The 18,805-nt window shown below is 43.1% G+C and overlaps 1 protein-coding gene across 4 annotated transcripts in view; it reads right to left on the bottom strand.

Moving 5' to 3' along the window:
- kif1b (kinesin family member 1B) overlaps positions 1-18,805 on the bottom strand; it is a 116,555-nt gene that overhangs the window by 72,816 nt on the left and 24,934 nt on the right. For all 4 annotated transcript variants that reach the window (XM_039008271.1, XM_039008272.1, XM_039008273.1 and 1 more), the window contains exons 3-6: positions 5,108-5,184; positions 4,622-4,801; positions 1,788-1,853; positions 1,017-1,195 (exon numbers count right to left, since the gene is read on the bottom strand). In XM_039008271.1, coding sequence (XP_038864199.1) covers positions 1,017-1,195; positions 1,788-1,853; positions 4,622-4,801; positions 5,108-5,184 — 502 coding nt within the window. The remainder of the gene's footprint in view (positions 1-1,016; positions 1,196-1,787; positions 1,854-4,621; positions 4,802-5,107; positions 5,185-18,805) is intronic.

Below are 18,805 nucleotides of genomic sequence, written 5' to 3'. Positions count from 1 at the left end.
CTCCACACAGACACAGCTTGTACACATGCTGCTCCATAGCCAGTACTGTTCTTTCTTCAGACAACAATGGGTCAAAACTTTGTTAATTTGCACAATGTCTCTCGTTCACATTCCCTTGTAAATGTCCAAACGCAAAAGATATTCGGTAGATCCCACACACACGTTTAACTTTTTGAGCTGGATTGCCTGTCTTCGCAATTTGTTTTTCTTTTGCGCTTGTTAGCATATCTAGCTAGCAGCCTCCATTGAATTCACTATTACCTGTGCTAATATTGCTAGCATTCTGGTGATCGACGCCCAATGGCCTTTTTTGGCACCCCCTTGTGTACTAAGCCGGTAATACTGTAAATCACAGGATGAGAGAAGGATGGTAATGATGATATGAAAATCTTGATACCACCCAACCCTAACAAACATGTGGGATATACACTAAGGAGATATGGGCTTTAAAACACACATTCCAGACATAAGCTCTCCGAGTCAACAGTAGAAAATTAAAGCAAGGTTCACTCTTCCACACGAGAATGCACACTCCCGTGACACACACGCTTGCGCAGCCAGGAAGGTAGGCATGTGTACACACACACACACACACACACACACACACACACACACACTCTGTCCCAAAAGAAGAGATACCTGCCTGAGAGCTTGGGAACAGTGACCAAGCTACTGCTTTAACAACAATCCAATCAACCACATGGACTCAACTACTACTCAGCTTAAAATAGGATAAAAAAAAAAACTCACTGAAAAGCTTGACTTTTCAAGCAAATCCATTTTTAAGAACTGTTTCTTATTTGATTCTTAAATGATATGATAATTTGTGTGCATTTATGTCCAACAACCTCCCTCCCCACGCACTCCTCTGTGCATCCCAAATGACACCATATTCCCTATTTAGGGCCTACTTTTGATTAGAGCCCATAGGGCTCTGGTCAAAAGTAGTGCACTACATAGGGAATAGGGTGCCATTTGGAACAAAGCCCCTGGGTAGGTCTCGTCCTGACGCTGACCTGGCCTTGTTGCCGGCGTCCATGAGGTCGTTGATGTCGTTGTAGGAGGTGACGGCCAGCTTGGACAAGTCCTCCACGTAGGGCCCCAGCAGGGGGTGCTCTCGCACACGCAGGTTCCCTTTGTTCTTCGGGTTGAGCAAGTCCCGCACCCGCTCGCAGTAGATCTCCATGTAGCTGACCTAGAAGTGATTTCATTACAGTATGAGTATCTATTGGCCATGGCCGACTAAAGCTACAGTGAAGCCTTGACATCAGAAACATCCAGCAACGCTACGGGATGAAGTTTCCACTACGTACAGATTCAGGATCAACTTCCCCTCCCCCAATCCTAATGCTAAACTCACCCCAGATCAACGTCTAGGGGCAACTTTACCATCAACATACATGACAGTCAAGGAGAGGGTTTTCAATCAGTAGTAATGCCATTTATAGTGTTGGAATGCTACTTTTTGTAATGCAGAAGTCACAGTATTCGCTCAATATGGATCACTTGGTGTTCCATTTCAAAGACTTGAATTTGCTTAAGCATTGATGAGTACACGGAAGACTGAGCTAATATGCGTTGCTAGTAAAGCATTGCTAGGGAAACCACTATACTTTGAGGTTGCTCTGGATATAAGAACAAGGTAGTCACTGCAGGGCTACAATTTGGGAGGGTAGGCCATCATCAGAAAGAGGAGTGAGGAGCGGCTGAGGTAAGGGGAGAAGGAAAAGAAAGAGAGTGATCGGGGGGGGGGGGGGATTTAGCCCCTAATGCTGTCTGGGACTCACCTCCACTGAGAATGAGATCTCGTCTTTGTTGTTGTCATTGATTTTCTCAAAGAGTTCTTCACAGAGCTAAGAGACAGAGGAAGAAATGTGTTATTGCCATTTAGGAGCATTTAAAAAGAGAGGAAGAGAGAGGAGCTGCAGATCGATAGATAACACAAATAGCTTGACGGTTAGATGCCAAAACCAGGGGAGAAATGTCTTAATGCAGTAAGTGCTGCCGGCAGAGAGGTGGAATGCATACAAGAGGTTGGCAATGAGAGAACCGGTTGCTTGTTTGTGAGCCAAAGCACTTCCAATCTCTTTGGGATGGGCGGAATTGAATACTCAGGTATCCAATCAATGTGAATGGTCAGCATGAAACTTCCAAATATGGTTGAAATAAAATGGTACAATACTATTGGGCCTTGCTTGTTCTCGTATAACTAAGGATATGAGCATAACTAAGGACATGATCTAGGCCAGGTATTCCCATACTGGGGTAAGTAATGTTGTCGGCAATGTTGTAAGCAATGTGATTCACATTTATTTATTTTTTAAAATATAGAATTCCTTCACATTTTCAAACAGTACATGTATATTTTCCAGCGGGGCTATACATTTGGGTGAGGTTTTTTTCCTCGCCTGAGTAGCCTCGCTACACTGCCAAAAATAAAATTAAACCATCTAGTGTTCAGCAAAATAACAACACAATGTCAAATACAGTTAGCCTAGTCAAATAATTAACATCCAATCACATTAACCGTTACTCCCTCGCAGGAAACCTTCACTCTTGCGCAGACAATTAGAAACGAAACATGACAATTTGAAAAATAAGCCACAGAGTCTTTTGAGCGAGAATAAAGACGACTTTCAAGTAGTAAGACATGTATAAAAGCCACAGATACCATTTAATAAGAAGGGACTAGAAGCGTCTTATATGGTGAGCTACCGAGTGGCTAGGACAGGCAAGCCCCATACTATTGTGGAGGACTTCATTCTTCCTGCTTCCGCAGATATGGCTGGGACAATGCTGGGGGGAAGGCCCGCAAAATCTATACAGACAATGCCTTCATCAAACACCGTTTCACGACGCATCAGTGACATGGCAGGAGATGTCTTGAAACAATTACTGCTTCGCATACAAGCCAGTAAATTATATGCGTTACAGCTGGATGAGTCAGACGTGGTGGTCCTGTCACAGCTCCTGGTATATGTCCGTTACGTTTATGGGGGGTCAATTAAGGAAGACATCCTCTTCTGCAAACCACTGGAAACCAGGACAACAGGAGTGGATATTTTTAAAGTGTCTGGACAGCTTTGTGACATCACATCTTGACCACCAAAGTCCATTTAATGGTATCTGTACTGATGGCGCAAATGTTATGACAGGGAGACATAGTGGAGTGGTAACGCGCGTGCAAGCAGTTGCTCCCGACGCCACTTGGGTATACTGCAGCATCCACCGAGAGGCTCTTTATGCCAAGGGAATGCCTGACAGCTTGAAAGACGTTTTGGACACTACAGTAAAGATGGTTAACTTTGTTAAAGCAAGGCCCCTGAACTCTTGTGTATTTTCTGCATTATGCAATGATATGGGCAGCGACCATGTAATGCTTTTACAACATACAGAAGTGCGCTGGCTATCAAGGGGCAAAGTATTGACACGTTTTTTTTTTTGAATTGAGAGACGAGCTTAAAGTTCTTTACTGACCATAATTTTAGCTTGTCTGACCGCTTGCATGATGACGAGTTTCTCACACGACTGGCGATCTGGGTGATGTTTTTTCTCGCCTGAATGATCTGAATCTATAGTTGCGGAGTGTCCCTGTAATCCTATTCAATGTGCGGGACAAAATTAAGGCTATGATTAAGAAGCTGGAGCTCTTTTCTGTCTGCGTTAACAAGGAAAACACACAGGTGTTACGGACAATGTCAAATGTGATATAGCGAAGCACCTGAGTGAGCTGGGTGTGCAATTACGCAGGTACTTTCCAGAAACAGACGAAACAAACTGTATTTGTTATCCCTTTCATGCCTGCCCTCCAGTCCACTTACCGATATCTGAACAAGAGAGCCTCATCGAAATTGCAACAAGCGGGTCTGTGAAAATGTAATTTAAATCAGAAGCCACTGCCAGATTTTTGGATAGGGCTGCGCTCAGAGTATCCTGCCTTGGCAAAACGCACTGTTAAGACACTGATGCCCTTTGCATCCACGTACCTATGTGAGAGTGGATTCTCGGCCCTCACTAGCATGAAAACTAAAATGGAAAATTATTTAAGACAGACTCTCGCCAATACAACCCAACATTGCAGAGTTATGTGCATCCTTTCAAGCACACCCTTCTCATTAACCTGTGGTGAGTTATTCACAATTTGATGAACAAATAAGGTTTTATATGTAAGATGGTTAAATAAAGAGAAAGATTATTGATTATTATTATTATAATATAAGAGCTCTTTGTCACTTTCCACGAGCCGGGTTGTGACAAAAACTCACTCATTCTTATGTTTAATAAATGTATTGTATAGTGTGTGTGTGTGGCAGGCAACATTTGAAAGTGCGCTAACCCTGGTCCTAGAGGGGGTACGCAGCTGGAGGTTGAATATTTGAAGGGGTACGGGACTATAAAAAGTTTGGGAACCACTGATCTAGGCTGAACACAAATGTAACAGAATAAATGGAATTTGTTTTAGACATTTCTTGAATCTGTTCTATGGCACCCACAATGGTAGTCTGTGATCAAGGAGGCAACTGTGCTCAAGTGAAAATGTTATTGGAACATTGAACTTCCACAGTTATTCAAGAGAGCTAAGGAGGATGGATATTGGATATTTGAGGTGAGAGGAGCATACCAGGGGAATGATTCCCTCCTGTCCTTCCTCCTGCCTGCCCATCATGGTGTAGGACTTGCCAGCTCCGGTCTGGCCGTAGGCAAAGATGCAGACGTTGTAGCCATCAAAGGCATGCTGCAGCATCTCCTTGCCAAGGTCATTGTACACAAGGCTCTGTGAGGCAAAGGTGGGGTCCTCTGGCTGTAAGAGAGAAAGAGAAACATAATATATGTTCTTGTACTTTAGACTTATAGTCATGCATACATCATTTTGTTTCATTTGGGTTGCCCCAGCGGGAATAGAACCCACAACCCTTGGTGTTGCAAGTGCCATGCTCTACCAACTGAGGACCACACTTAAATGTATGTTTATGTCGAACTACAGTACAGTCCATGGTGTGTTTCAATTCAACAGTGTGCCGTTCGGCTTAGGCAATGTGTCAATTTGGCAGCCATTTGAGGCCATTTAGGATAAAAGCAGCAAAAGGCAAGAGGAAAGCAAACTCACCGTAGTGTGGGACCAGTAGGAGTGGTCAAAGCTGAAGGACTTTGCTGGGTCCTTTGGGTTCTTGGGGTTGGATATAACTGTTGGGGAGGAGAAAAAAACATTAATCACAAGGCTGATAACATTTACTGTGTAAGAGTGTGATAAGTTTGACCACTTCCAGTTTATTGCATTTTAACTTCAAGTGCAAAGTATTGCAAAATATTGTATGCACGATGGAGGGTTTGGGCTATTTCAACTATTTGGAGTTTACTGTATTTGTAAAAATAATGCATTTTTGTCTTAGAATAAATACAGTCTACACTCAGAGATATACAAGGAAATTTATATTTTTTATAAAGTATGTAATAGACACAAAATACTAGCATTTCTGTAATAAATCTTTACCCCTTTACAAAATAACACCTTCAAATAATCCAAATGAGATATCTGCAAATAACATCAAATCAAAACATGGTAGATATCTACTGCAAGACATGTGCAACTATATTTGCCTATTTCCTTGTGATTGAGAGATCATGCATCTGTAAAGTTCCTGTTAATGAATCAGCGCACATACTAATACTAAAACATGTTTGCATACAGTGGGAATGGCAATACAGTAACATGCTCTGTCTCTACACATCACAGCAAAGCTAGCAATGTGTTTCGCTAATCTGTCACCTGACGTGTCAATGTAAACAGGATGACAATGATGACACATTTCTCCTCTGCCCAGCCTAGCTGGCATGTCAAACACGCCTGCTAGGCTGCCTCCCAAATGGCATCCTATTCCCTACATAGTCCACTGCTTTTGACCAGGCACCATAGGTGTCTGGTGAAAAGTAGTGCACTATGTAGGGAATAGGATGCCATTTGGGAAGTACTCCTAGTCCCACCAGTACAGATATCCAAGCTTTCCACACCAACAGAAAGCTAAGCCCCTCGCGGAGGGGAGGGAGGAGAGTAGAGTGGGGAGTCCCAGAGGAATATACTGTAGGGGATATTTGAAGATATTAGCGACCCAGTTGTTGCTTGAAGTCCCCTTGACAGATTGTGCGCAAGTTGGCTGGACTTCAGGCCAATCCAGGGGATTTAGCTGAGGCTAGCCAGACAAACGCATACCTCCGTTGTCCAAGTGGTGGGTCAGGGAGAGGAGGGCAGGGAGAGGAGGGCAGGGAGTGGAGGGCAGGGCAGGGCAAACGGAAAAATGGATACTGACTAAATGTGAAGAGTGCGCTCGGGGCCTAGCAACGAACCAAACAGAGTGGCAACAGCAACCGACGCCAGCAGCCCAGATGACTGGGGGAAAACCCCAGCTAGCTATATTGAAGGATCACATCATACCAAAGACAGTTTGTGATCCAAATAGCAGCCTACTCCCTATATAGTGCACTACTTTTGACCAGAGCCCAGTCGTTGTTAGAATACAGTAATGAGGTCCAGTGTTAGCACTACGGCATTCATAGTCAATGGGCCAATTAAAGTTGGGTATAGCTACTTCAGACAAGGATACTTAAGAGGCCTCTGCACACTGAGAAATCCCCTGCAGTATGTGTGTGTGTGTGTGTGGAGAAGATGGTGGTGCACTGATCAATAATGCAGTGATATGGAGGAGGGAGGAGATTGCATATCATGTCACATGGCAACAGAATGTCAGTGGGTCTCCTCAGAAGAGAGAGAGAGGCGAACTCCATCAACTTTGCATAGTCAACGAGCAGACCTTGCTCGATTTAGGCCTCCGTAGCCTATATTAGACTCTTAAGGGCCGTACCAAAATCGTGCAGGTAAGAGTTTAATTATATCCTCGCTAATCATCTAGTCACAGGTCTCCTTCCTTTTTGGGCACCGAGGAGAGGGGGCTAAATTAAGCACGATCTCACCTTTGACCCGGGTCCAATGGGAAACCGGAGCCCAGGGAGAGGAAATTGAAATGTACAGGATTTACGTTACAGTCACCACTTATTACCCCTTTCCTGGAACAATCCACATGGGCTATTAATGAGGAGGACTGCCTCCACTCTGTTCCAATGCCACGCCGCCCACTCAGCAGTAAAAACAGGCTGATGATGGCGAGATCCCAACTGGTACCCTATTCCCTTTATAGTGCACTACTTTTGACCAGGGCTCATAGGGAATATGGTGCCATTTGGGACACAGATGATGAGTCTGGGCCAGGAGAGGCTCCCAGCTCCAGGTTTGGGCATGAGGACAGTGACAAGCGCTAGCCAATGCTCACTCTCACATCTGTTCCTGGTCTAGCATACAGCATGTAGCCTTACTGGGGCACAGGGCACCACACCAACAGGTCAAAAGGCTGAGGGCATCGTCCCTTTTAGTTTTATTACACCAGTCTGGGTGCACGTCATTAAATTCTATTCCAGTTGGCAGTCAAGGAGAAGAGATGAGGAAAGTGGGTTATTATTGTGGGGAGCTATCATCATTGGGACTGGGACACAATAGACCAGTATCCCAGACACAGATTATATACCTCATCTTGGACTAAAAAGGACTTAATGGGATTCTCCATTTAGCAAGTGAGCATGCTTCTTAGTCCTGGACTAGGCTTAATCTGTGTCCTGGAAAGCAGCCCACAGAATCTGTGGCTAAGACAGGCCTGGCTGACCTTCCACATCAGTGAGGAAGATGGCTCACTCACTACAACCTGCATTAGAGGGAACGCATGTTCTTTTATTTCGTCTTGGAGGCGATTCATGCTCACGACGCACCCTGCCACAGCGCCTCTGCCCACTCCCTCCCTCTCCGCATCCCTGCCCCTCTCTCGCAGTAGAACATAGTTCCCTCGTATCCATCTGGCCTTAGCCATGCGTCACTCTAATAGGGCCAGGATTTCAAAAAAGAAAAAGGAGGGAGACAAGTCTGTTGGAAGAGGAACAACTTCCCAAGCAGACTGAGATGGGAACCTGTTGACTATTTCAACAGAAAGTACTCATCAATATAGACAGCAGAGGTAGCCTATAAGGCTTCCCCAGTTCTGGCGAGCGACCACAATTACACATATGTAACTTAAAATCATAATTCTTCACTGTATGCTCTTTCCTTTGGGGGTGGGGCTAAGGTGACATCATCCATGTGAAGCTTGCAGCAGGATACAGGGACTCTTTATTTTGAGAAAAACATTTAAATAATGATCCACACTTCTCAACTACTCCTGATGAACTTTTATTTTATTTCACCAGGTAGGCTAGTTGAGAACAAGTTCTCATTTGCAACTGCGACCTGGCCAAGATAAAGCAAAGCAAAGCAGTTCGACACATCAACACAGAGTTACACATGGAATAAACAAAACAGTCAATAATACAGTAGGAAAAAAAGAAAACAAAGTCTATATACAGTGAGTGCAAATGAGGTAAGATAAGGGAGTTAAGGCAATAAATAGGCCATGGTGGCGAACTAATTACAATATAGCAATTAAACACTGGAATGGTAGATGTGCAGAAGATGAATGTGCAAGTAGAGATACTGTGGTGCAAAGGAGCAAGATAAATAAATACAGTATGGGGATGAGGTAGATAGATGGGCTGTGTACAGGTGCAGTGATCTGTGAGCTGCTCTGACAGCTGGTGCTTAAAGCTAGTGAGGGAGATGTGAGTCTCCAGCTTCAGTGATTTTTGCAGTTCGTTCCAGTCATTGGCAGCAGAGAACTGGAAGGAAAGGCGACCAAAGGAGGAATTGGCTTTGGGGGTGACCAGTGAGATATACCTGCTTGAGTGCGTGCTATGATGGGGTGCTGCTATGGTGACCAGTGAGCTGAGATAAGGCGGGGCTTTACCTAGCAGAGACTTGTAGATAACCTGTAGCCAGTGGGTTTGGCGACGAGTATGAAGCGAGGGCCAACCAACGAGAGCGTACAGGTCGCAGTGGTGGGTAGTGTATGGGGCTTTGGTGACAAAATGGATGGCACTGTGATAGACTGCATCCAATTTGTTGAGTAGAGTGTTGGAGGCTATTTTATAGATGACATCGCCGAAGTCGAGGATCGGTAGGATGGTCAGTTTTACGAGGGTATGTTTGGCAGCATGAGTGAAGGATGCTTTGTTGCTGTATAGGAAGCCGATTCTAGATTTAATTTTGGATTGGAGATGCTTAATGTGAGTCTGGAAGGAGAGTTTACAGTCTAACCAGACACCTAGGTATTGTAGTTGTCCACGTATTCTAAGTCAGAGCCGTCCAGAGTAGTGATGCTGGACGGGCCGGCAGGTGCGGGCAGTGATCGATTGAATAGCATGCATTTAGTTTTACTTGCATTTAAGAGCAGTTGGAGGCCACGGAAGGAGTGTTGTAAGGCACTGAAGCTTGTTTGGAGGTTTGTTAACTTCTTATGGCTGAAGGGGCAGTATTGAGTAGCTTGGATGAAAGGTGCACAGAGGTGCCCAGAGTAAACGGCCTGCTCCTATGTCATAGTTGCTAATATATGCATAGTATGGTATTGGATAGAAAACACTCTGAAGTTTCTAAAACTGTTTGAATTATGTCTGTGAGTATAACAGAACTCATATGGCAGGCCAAAACCTGAGAAGTTCCACTTCCTGTTTGGATATATTCTGGGGGTGCCAGATTTTCAACCAAGCTCTCATTGAAAATACAGAGAGATATGAATGGGTTTTCACTTCCTACGGCTTCCACTAGATGTCAACAGAACTTAGTCTGATGACTCTAATGTGAAGGGAGGCCGAAGGAGACACGAATGAGTAATCACATCCATGAGGTGCCCACGCATTGAACTGGCGCGTTCACGTGAGAGTGAGCTCCGTTCCATCGGTCAATTGAAGTCGATGTAATTCTCCAGTTGGAACGTTATTCAAGATGTATGTTAACAACATTCTAAAGATTGATTCAGTACATCGTTTGACATGTTTCTACTGACTAACGGAACTTTTGGACATTGTCACGTTATAGTGGATGCACTTTGAGACTTTGGTTAGGGCGTTTGGTAAACAATTCGAAAGTAGCTAATTGGACATAAATAACAGACATTATCGAACAAATCAAGCATTTATTGTGGACCTGGGATTCCTAGGACTGCATTCTGATGAAGTTCATCAAAGGTAAGGAAACATTTATCATGTATTTTCTGGTTTCTGTTGAGTCCAACATGGCGGCTAATTTGGCTATTGTTCTGAGCTCCGTCTCAGATTATTGCATGGTTTATTTTTCCGTAAAGTTTTTTTGAAATCTGACACAGCGGTTGCATTAAGGAGAGGTATATCTATAATTCCATGTGTATAACTTGTATTATCATCTACATTTATGATGAGTATTTCTGTTGAAACGATGTGGCTATGCAAAATCACTTGATGTTTTTGCAACTAGTGAATCTAACGCGCCAATGTAAACTCAGATTCTTTGTTATAAATATGAACTTTATCAAACAAAACATGCATGTATTGTGTAACATGAAGTCCTATGAGTGGCATCTGATGAAGATAATCAAAGGTTAGTGATTAATTTTATCTCTATTTCTGGTTTTTGTGAAAGCCATCTTTCGCTGAAAAAATGGCTGTGCTTATTGTGGTTTTGTGGTGACCTAACAATCGTTTGTAGTGCTTTCGCTGAAAAGTCTATTTGAAATCGGACACTTTGGTGGGATTAACAACAAGATTACCTTTAAAATGATATAAGACACATGAATGTCTGAGGAATTTTAATTATGAAATTTCTGTTTTTTGAATTTGGCGCTCTGCACTTGTTTTTTGTTTTTGTCATATCGATCCCGTTACCGGGATTGCAGCCATAAGAAGTTAACACAGTGTCCAAAGAAGGGCCAGATGTATACAGAATGGTGTTGTCTGCGTAGAGGTGGATCAAGGAATCACACGCAGCAAGAGCGACATCGTTGATATATACAGAGAAAAGAGTCGGCCCGAGAATTGAACCCTGTGGCACCCCCATAGAGACTGCCAGAGGGCCGGACAACAGGCCCTCCGATTTGACACACTGAACTCTATCTGAGAAGTAGTTGGTGAACCAGGCGAGGCAATCGTTTGAGAAACCAAGGCTGTCGAGTCTGCCAATAAGAATGTGGTGATTGACAGAGTCGAAAGCCTTGGCCATGAATACGGCTGCACAGTAATATCTCTTATCGATGGCGGTTATGATGTCGTTTAGGACCTTGAGCGTGGCTGAGGTGCACCCATGACCAGCTCTGAAACCAGATTGCATAGCGGAGAAGGTACGGTGGGATTCAAAATGGTCGGTAATCTGTTAACTTGGCTTTCGAAGACCTTAGAAAGACAGGGTAGGATAGATATAGGTCTGTAGCAGTTTGGGTCAAGAGTGTCACCTCCTTTGAAGAGGGGGATGACCGCGGCAGCTTTCCAATCTGTGGGAATCTCAGACGATACGAAAGAGAGGTTGAACAGGCTAGTAATAGGCGTTGCAACAATTTCGGCAGATAATTTTAGAAAGAAAGGGTCCAGATTGTCTAGCCCATCTGATTTGTAGGGATCCAGATTTTGCAGCTCTTTCAGAACATCAGCTATCTGGATTTGGGTGAAGGAGAAATGGTGGGGGCTTTGGCGGGTTGCAGTGGAGGGTGCCGGGCAGTTGACCGGGATAGTGGTTGCCAGGTGGAAAGCATGGCCAGCCGTAGAGAAATGCTTATTGAAATTCTCAATTATAGTGGATTTATCGGTGGTGACAGTGTTTCCTAGCCTCAGAGCAGTGGGCAGCTGGGGGGAGGTGCTCTTATTCTCCATGGACTTTACAGTGTCCCAGAACTTTTTTGAGGTTGTACTACAGGATGCAAATTTCTGTTTGAAAAAGCTAGCCTTAGCTGTCCTAACTGCCTGTGTATATTTGTTCCTAACTTCCCTGAAAAGTTGCATATCACGGGGGCTATTCGATGCTAACGCAGAACACCACAGGCGTTGAACCCCTCACTACTCTCATCAACAACACAAAGTGGTCATCATCACATGTCCAAAGGAGAGAGTGTTTGACCTGGATGTCCTGCAGCTCCTGAGCCATAGTTAATAAGACAGGGCCATACTGTGTGTGACAGGGAGAATGCTCCATGTAATGCACGATGACTTATCTACCCTGCCCTTCGCTCTCATTGTTGGATTATCAATCACGCCGTGCAGTGTGTGCGAGTTGTGTGTGTGTGTTATAGGAAATCTTTGGCTTTTAGAAGATAGAGTGGAGAAAAAGATAAGTAATATCCGGTATATTCATCAATACGCACATCCTATCAAGAGAATGGAAAGTATAGGCTCCCACAGGTTTCTTTTTTTGTTGCAAAATACTGCACTGAATCAAATCCTGAATTTAAAATGGGAGACATGTCCTTCTGTCTAATGAACGACGTCATCACCGTCTCCGTCCCACTCAACCATGGCAACAGGTACAGGACTGGATTCTGGTTGCCATGACCACCCTGCTGACACGGCACAGGAGGATACTGCACATTGCTTTCCGTGTTTTTTCCCCTCTCATTCTCCCCCTCTCGACATTCCAATTTGCCTTCTGCGAAAAAGTTATCTTGAGAGTAAATCCAGGTTTATGGACAATAAAATGCAATTATTTTTCCACAGAGGTATATTCAGCATTCCAATCCATTATAGTTGGCTAAACACGTAAAAGGCACACCGTGAAAGTGTTAGGATTTGTAAGTACAACATTAAGCTACTTAATATCGGGGACCATATTCATAAAGCATCTTTCACACTCACCACATACACTGCTGCTACAGCTCAGTCTATTATCTATCCTGTTGCCTAGGCACTTTACCCCTACCTACATGTACATAGCTACCTAAATTACCTGGTATCCCTGCACATCGACTCAGGACTGGTACTCCCTGTAGATAACCATGTTATTTTTAGTCGTTATTGTTATTTACTGTGCATTTATTCCTCGTGTCACTGTTCCTATTTTTACTTGATCTTTAACTCTGCAATGTTGGAAAAGGACCCGTAAGTAAGCATTTCAGTTAGTGATGCACCGATATTACATTTTTGGCCAATACCGATATTTTCCTTGCTCCCCAAAAATTACACCGATAAACAAAAAACATTTATGGCCTTTTAAGCATTCTAGTACAGTTAAATAGTTAACACACACAGACACAGCGGTCTAATGCACTGCATGAGGTGTCACTACAGTCCCTGGTTCGAATCCAGGCTGTATCACATCCGGCAGTGATTGGGAGTCCCATAGGGCGGCGCACAATTGGCCCAGCATCGTCCGGGCCGTCATTGTAAATAAGAACTTGTTCTTAACTGACTAGCCTAGTTAAATATAGGTTACACACCACACTGACCAAAAAGTTATTTTGTTGGCATTTACGCATGTCCCCCATTACCAGTAAAACATAATCAAAACCTATTTCTTTCACTTACTTGCTGTGCTGTTTTGTTGTTCAGTCGTTTCATTCTCAACCAGGATTTCCATGGAATGCCGTTTGGGTCTTTGCGGGTCAAAAAAGACACGACAAATAACACTATTTGACGTGTCAAATAACGACATAATCTGTTTCAGTAGCTATAGTTAGCTAGCTAACTATATAGCTAGGTGTCATCTAAAATAACCCTAATTTATAAGACAGTTCTTATTTGATTAATGGTGGTCGGACCCATCTATGTGAAGCTAGCCACAAGAGCGGACTTTGCGGTTAGCCTTCAAAATAAAAGTATTGCATAATTCTACTATTTGTACTCATTTGCGTCATTGTCAATGACACTTATTCTGAAGGCAAACCGCAAATTCCACTATTGTGCCGAATCCTTATTGTGGCTAGCTTCATAACACATAACCCGGTCCGGTTGAGCCTCACTAGCCAGATGAAGCTAGCTGGCTGCTTATAACATTAGCTTTGGGCAACAGGGTTAAGTAGCTGGCTAGCTATTTATTTTCATGAACTGAAGTACAATTTCAATAGGCGAACAACAAGTGGCAACCTAGCTAATACTTACTCACAAGGATTACTAAATCATTGTTAAGAATAATGAAAATGACTGCAGTTTCTACAGGTCATTGTTTTCAGGCTGGTTGTATTGGTGCTAGCTAGGTACCAAGCTAAAGCTAGTCTCGCTGATATTTTCTTAACTCTTTCAAATGACTGCTTGATTTGTTGACTGCTCGATCCACACAGCAGACATTGTGTGGGCTAGGTTAGGAATGCTGTGTTGCACGTGTAGTGCAACATTTTATGTGGCGTTATTACGTCATTACGTATGCAGGGTAGCTTTGACATCGGTTTCTAACAAAATCGTCATTAAACTAGACATCGGGCCGATGCTGATGTTGGCAGTTGGCTGATTGCGATATGTTCACCGATATATTGTGCATCCCTAACTACACTATTAATCTACACCTGTTGTTTACGAAGCATGTGACAAATAAAATGTAGGAGTCCTGATCTAGAACCAGTTTTGCCTTTCAGATCAGGGGTGGGGGGTCTGATCAGCACTCCTAATCTGAAACGCTTTATGAATACTGGCTCTGAGCCATAAACTATGCATTTAAAAAACAATAACTAAACAGGGTCTTTCAGGATATCAAGATAAAATACAGTATAATTTCAATAAAAGTACTGCATGTTTCACTTGCTAAATTCTCCTTCACACTGGGCCATGAAAACATGATTTATGTTAAATGGACTTATAGATCAGGCACATACCATGGCACCTTTGCATGAACTCGGGTCCTTCAGGCCCACTCACAGGAAATTAGCCATGACAATTTGGATGGGACACACACTGCCCTAACAGGAGTCGTTGTCGCAAAGGCAGAAAGGCAGGCGGGAGGAGATGAGATCAGGTGGGAACATTCTAGCCAATGTGAGGGCCGATACCCGTGCTACCAACAGACAAAGCCAATATAAAATATTTTCCTCAAAGTTGTCATGTGCGTCCACTTATGTCAGTACATTAGTCACAACTTAAACATTGCAAAACGTACATTTGATCAAATAAGCCTTATCAAATTAGCAAGACAAATCTGTTGACTAAATCCAACACTTTCTCATAGACCTCCATACAAAAAATCCCCACTTGGTCTGTTTCTCGCTGTATTCTGGCATGGACAGATTTTGACGGGAGTGGAGCCTTTCGCGTCAGCTCTTCCACTCTGTACACACCAAAACATCCTCTTCATATCAAGATCATTAGTTCATACAAACCACAGCTGGAGTGACAATGAATGAGTGAGGCCAAGCATTTCACAGGGTACCTCCCAAAAGGCACCCTATTCTTTATATAGTTAACTACCTTTGACCAGGGACCGTAGGTCAACAGTACTGCACTATATAGGGAATAGGGTGCCATTTTGGACACAACCACAACTCAGTGCCCTGGTTCAATGACAGACAATGGGGGGGGAGGGTTCATTATTTCCTCTTCCAGAGAACCTATAGGTTGCCTGATGTGATGCAGGGGGGGGCTACAATTTAGTGTGAGTGAGACACTAACAACCAGCTTGGTGATGCTGGCAGCCATTTTGTGACAGGATGCTCAACAAGTAATTGGGCTCTAAATGTCTTTGAGCCCCAGATGGTGACAGAGAGGCACCTGAGACTACCAGCCAGGCGAGGCAGGGCCTAAAATGGCTGAACACGTCTGCCTCTCCGATGACCCTCCAAGGACCTGCTAGCTTCTACTGGTCTCGATCAATACCCACTAGTGAATGTGCCGCTGACTGTGCTCGCAGTGTTATAGGGAGCGAAGGTCGCTAGATAAATTCATATTTAAGAACAAAACGCCTAAAAAAGGACCCAGATATTCATTGAAATAATAACCCGTGGAGAACTGTAATTACCATACGTTCCTTTCTACGGGGCAGAGGAATTTTTATGGTTTCCTTGGGGCCTGTGTGCATATGGACAGAGTAAGGTAACGGTTCAATCCCTGAATACTTTTCAGTGAATATATCCACCAACCAATACTATGTGTCAACTGCACACATGTGTTACTGTTTGGTTTCTGTTAATCCATGATTGGCCCAGTAAAAAGTCACAGCCCTGAGTCTATGTTTTAAAACGGAGGGTGAGCAACACTGATACTTATCCCTCCATCTTAAAAGAGGAAACAGAATAGGACAGGACACATTCTGACTCGCCCGCCGCCGACATACTCAGCGTGCTGTTCTCGGTTTGGCAATGGTCTGCTTGTCGCACAGGGCCTTAGCACAGGTGGTAGAGTTCTCCCTTGACACAGCTCAACTCCACAGGCTCAAACTAGTGTCTGACCAATGGCCGTATGCTCTCCACAAACAGCTGAGCGTGTCGCAGCCACAACACAGGACTCACAACTTCTCTAAAACAGAGACCAAGCCATGTGTGGGATTTGATTTAGCTCCTTGGATACAGCACATACTAGGACCAAGCCTTTTAAACCCTGTAGGCTATTGTCTTTCTTTTAAGAAAACCACCACCACTAAAGTCTGGTCCAAACAGATTAAGGACACAATAGCCTTTTGTTTTGTATCGTCTTCATTTTGCCAGTGGAGCCAAGACTTTACCTTAACTTGAGATCTGCAGTCCCATCAAAATCTAATTTCTTTGCGCATACACTTCAGCTCAAACCATAAGCCGCAAAGGGAGAACCGAAACATCCCCAATACGACAACATTGTATAATCCTATTAAATGTTAATAGCATTACTTTTTATTGAAATACTTAAGAGTAATTATTGCAACTCTAGGGGGAGGCATTGAATCCCCCACTGAAGAATTCTCCATTTCCACTCTGCATGCCATTCACATCACTTTCCCTTTTACTGAGTGAGGGGAGAGAGAAAAACACAGGAAGACATGAGAACAATGCAGTGAATACAGTACTTGCTGTCGACGACAGAGCCTGCACAACACATTAGGTAATCTGTTATGACAAGCCTTTATGCGGCCGGTTCCCCTCGACAATGACCCTTTTCACATAGCCTTACGGTACCCCCGTTATGATTACTTTGCCACTTTAATAAAAAGGAAACTTTCTATGGAGAAGCATTGTTGGCGCTTGAGAGTGACTGCAGCCAACAGCACATTTCTCCCTCATGGTCTATGTAAACTGTGCATAAAAGGCTGCAAGAGTTGCAGGTTTATTGTAAACTCGGTTTATAGACTGGAAAAACAAATTATCTTTACGACGGTTGTAAAAAAGTTGGATTCGAAAATATTTGGACCACAACAAGTAGACAATTGACAGGGTGGCTGAGGAGTAATGTTACATGTAAGGGTTTACCAAAAAACGGTAACTGTAATCCGTTACCAGCAAAAATAGTGTAATCAGACTACAGATACTTTTGAAAAACTACATGATTAACTTGAGGTTTACTTTTAAATTCAGAAAGAATGTTTTGGGGGGGGGGTCATTGACACTTCTGTTTTGTCAATGACATTCAAATGAACATTGAAAAAAGGCGCAAGTTTAAGTTTGTTCCATCTGAGCGAGTCTGACCACAAGTCAGTGACCATTATGATGACACACAAAATGTGTTTGATGGATCGCGGGAATAGACTTGTTGGCTACAGTCCAAGCTATGTCTTCCAATGGTGCTACGGCTGTCGACATCCAAAGATTATCCAACGTGAATAAACGCTTGGAGGTAAGGATGACAGCAGTGTAGTCTACGGGGATACAGATATCACTTCTTATTGATATCTACATAGCGCATTGATGTGAGTCACATTTCTCTCTCATTTAGCTATTTGCGCCTTACCGATTGTGGTTGTTGTGGATGGCTGTTCACAAATCTAAATGTGTTGTTGAACCCAATAAATGGTTAAATTCAAGAAGTTTAAGCTGCCTATCAATCATTGTTTTTTGAAATCAGTGGACAGCCAATGAAAAATGTGCTCTCGCAACAGCTGCATAGTGCATAGTGCTTTTACTGCTCTATCTAATTCATGACGATAAAATTTAATGGACACATGCTCAAACTAGCACACTTTTGATTGCCCCTTTAAGTCTATCTATAGATGCTACGTCCATTTTTGGACTTATAATTATGCACTACCTTTCAAAAGTTTGGTTTGGTTCACTTAGAAATGTCCTCCTTTATATATATAAAAAAAAAATAAAATAAAAAATTGTTTTTGTCCATTAAAATAACATCAAATTGATCAGAAATACAGTGTAGACATTGTTAATGTTGTAAATGACTATTGTAGCTGGAAACAGCAGATTTGTAATGGAATATCTACGTAGGCGTATAGAGGCCCATTATCAGCAACCATCACTCCTGTGTTCCAATGGCACGTTGTGTTAGCTTTTTAAGTTTATAATTTTAAAAGGCTAATTGATCATTAGAAACCCTTCTGCAATTATGTTAGCACAGCTGAAAACTGTTGTGCTGATTTAAAGAAGCAATAAAACTTCCCTTTGGACTCGTTGAGTATCTGGAGCATCAGCATTTGTGGGTTCGATTACAGGCTCAAAAATGGGCAAAAACAAAGACATTTCTTCTGAAACTCGTCAGTCTATTCTTATTCTGAGAAATGAAGGCTATTCCATTCGAGAAATTACCAAGAAACTGAAGATCTCATACAACGCTGTGTCCTAATCCCTTCACAGACAGCGCAAACTGGCTCTAACCAGAATAGAAAGAGGCCTCGGTGCACAACTGAGCAAGAGGACAAGTACATTAGAGTGAGAAACAGACGCCTCAAGTCCTCAACTGGCAGCTTCATTAAAACCTCTTAAGGATCGGCCACTTTTTTAATTTTTTTTGCCTAAAGTGACATACCCAAATCTAACTGCCTGTA

Source organism: Salvelinus namaycush, chromosome 14 (genome assembly GCF_016432855.1).
Source record: "Salvelinus namaycush isolate Seneca chromosome 14, SaNama_1.0, whole genome shotgun sequence".
NCBI classification, from domain to species: Eukaryota; Metazoa; Chordata; class Actinopteri; order Salmoniformes; family Salmonidae; genus Salvelinus; species Salvelinus namaycush.
The sequence above is the reverse complement of the archived record's forward strand: the minus strand, read 5'-3'. Positions and strand labels throughout refer to the sequence as shown.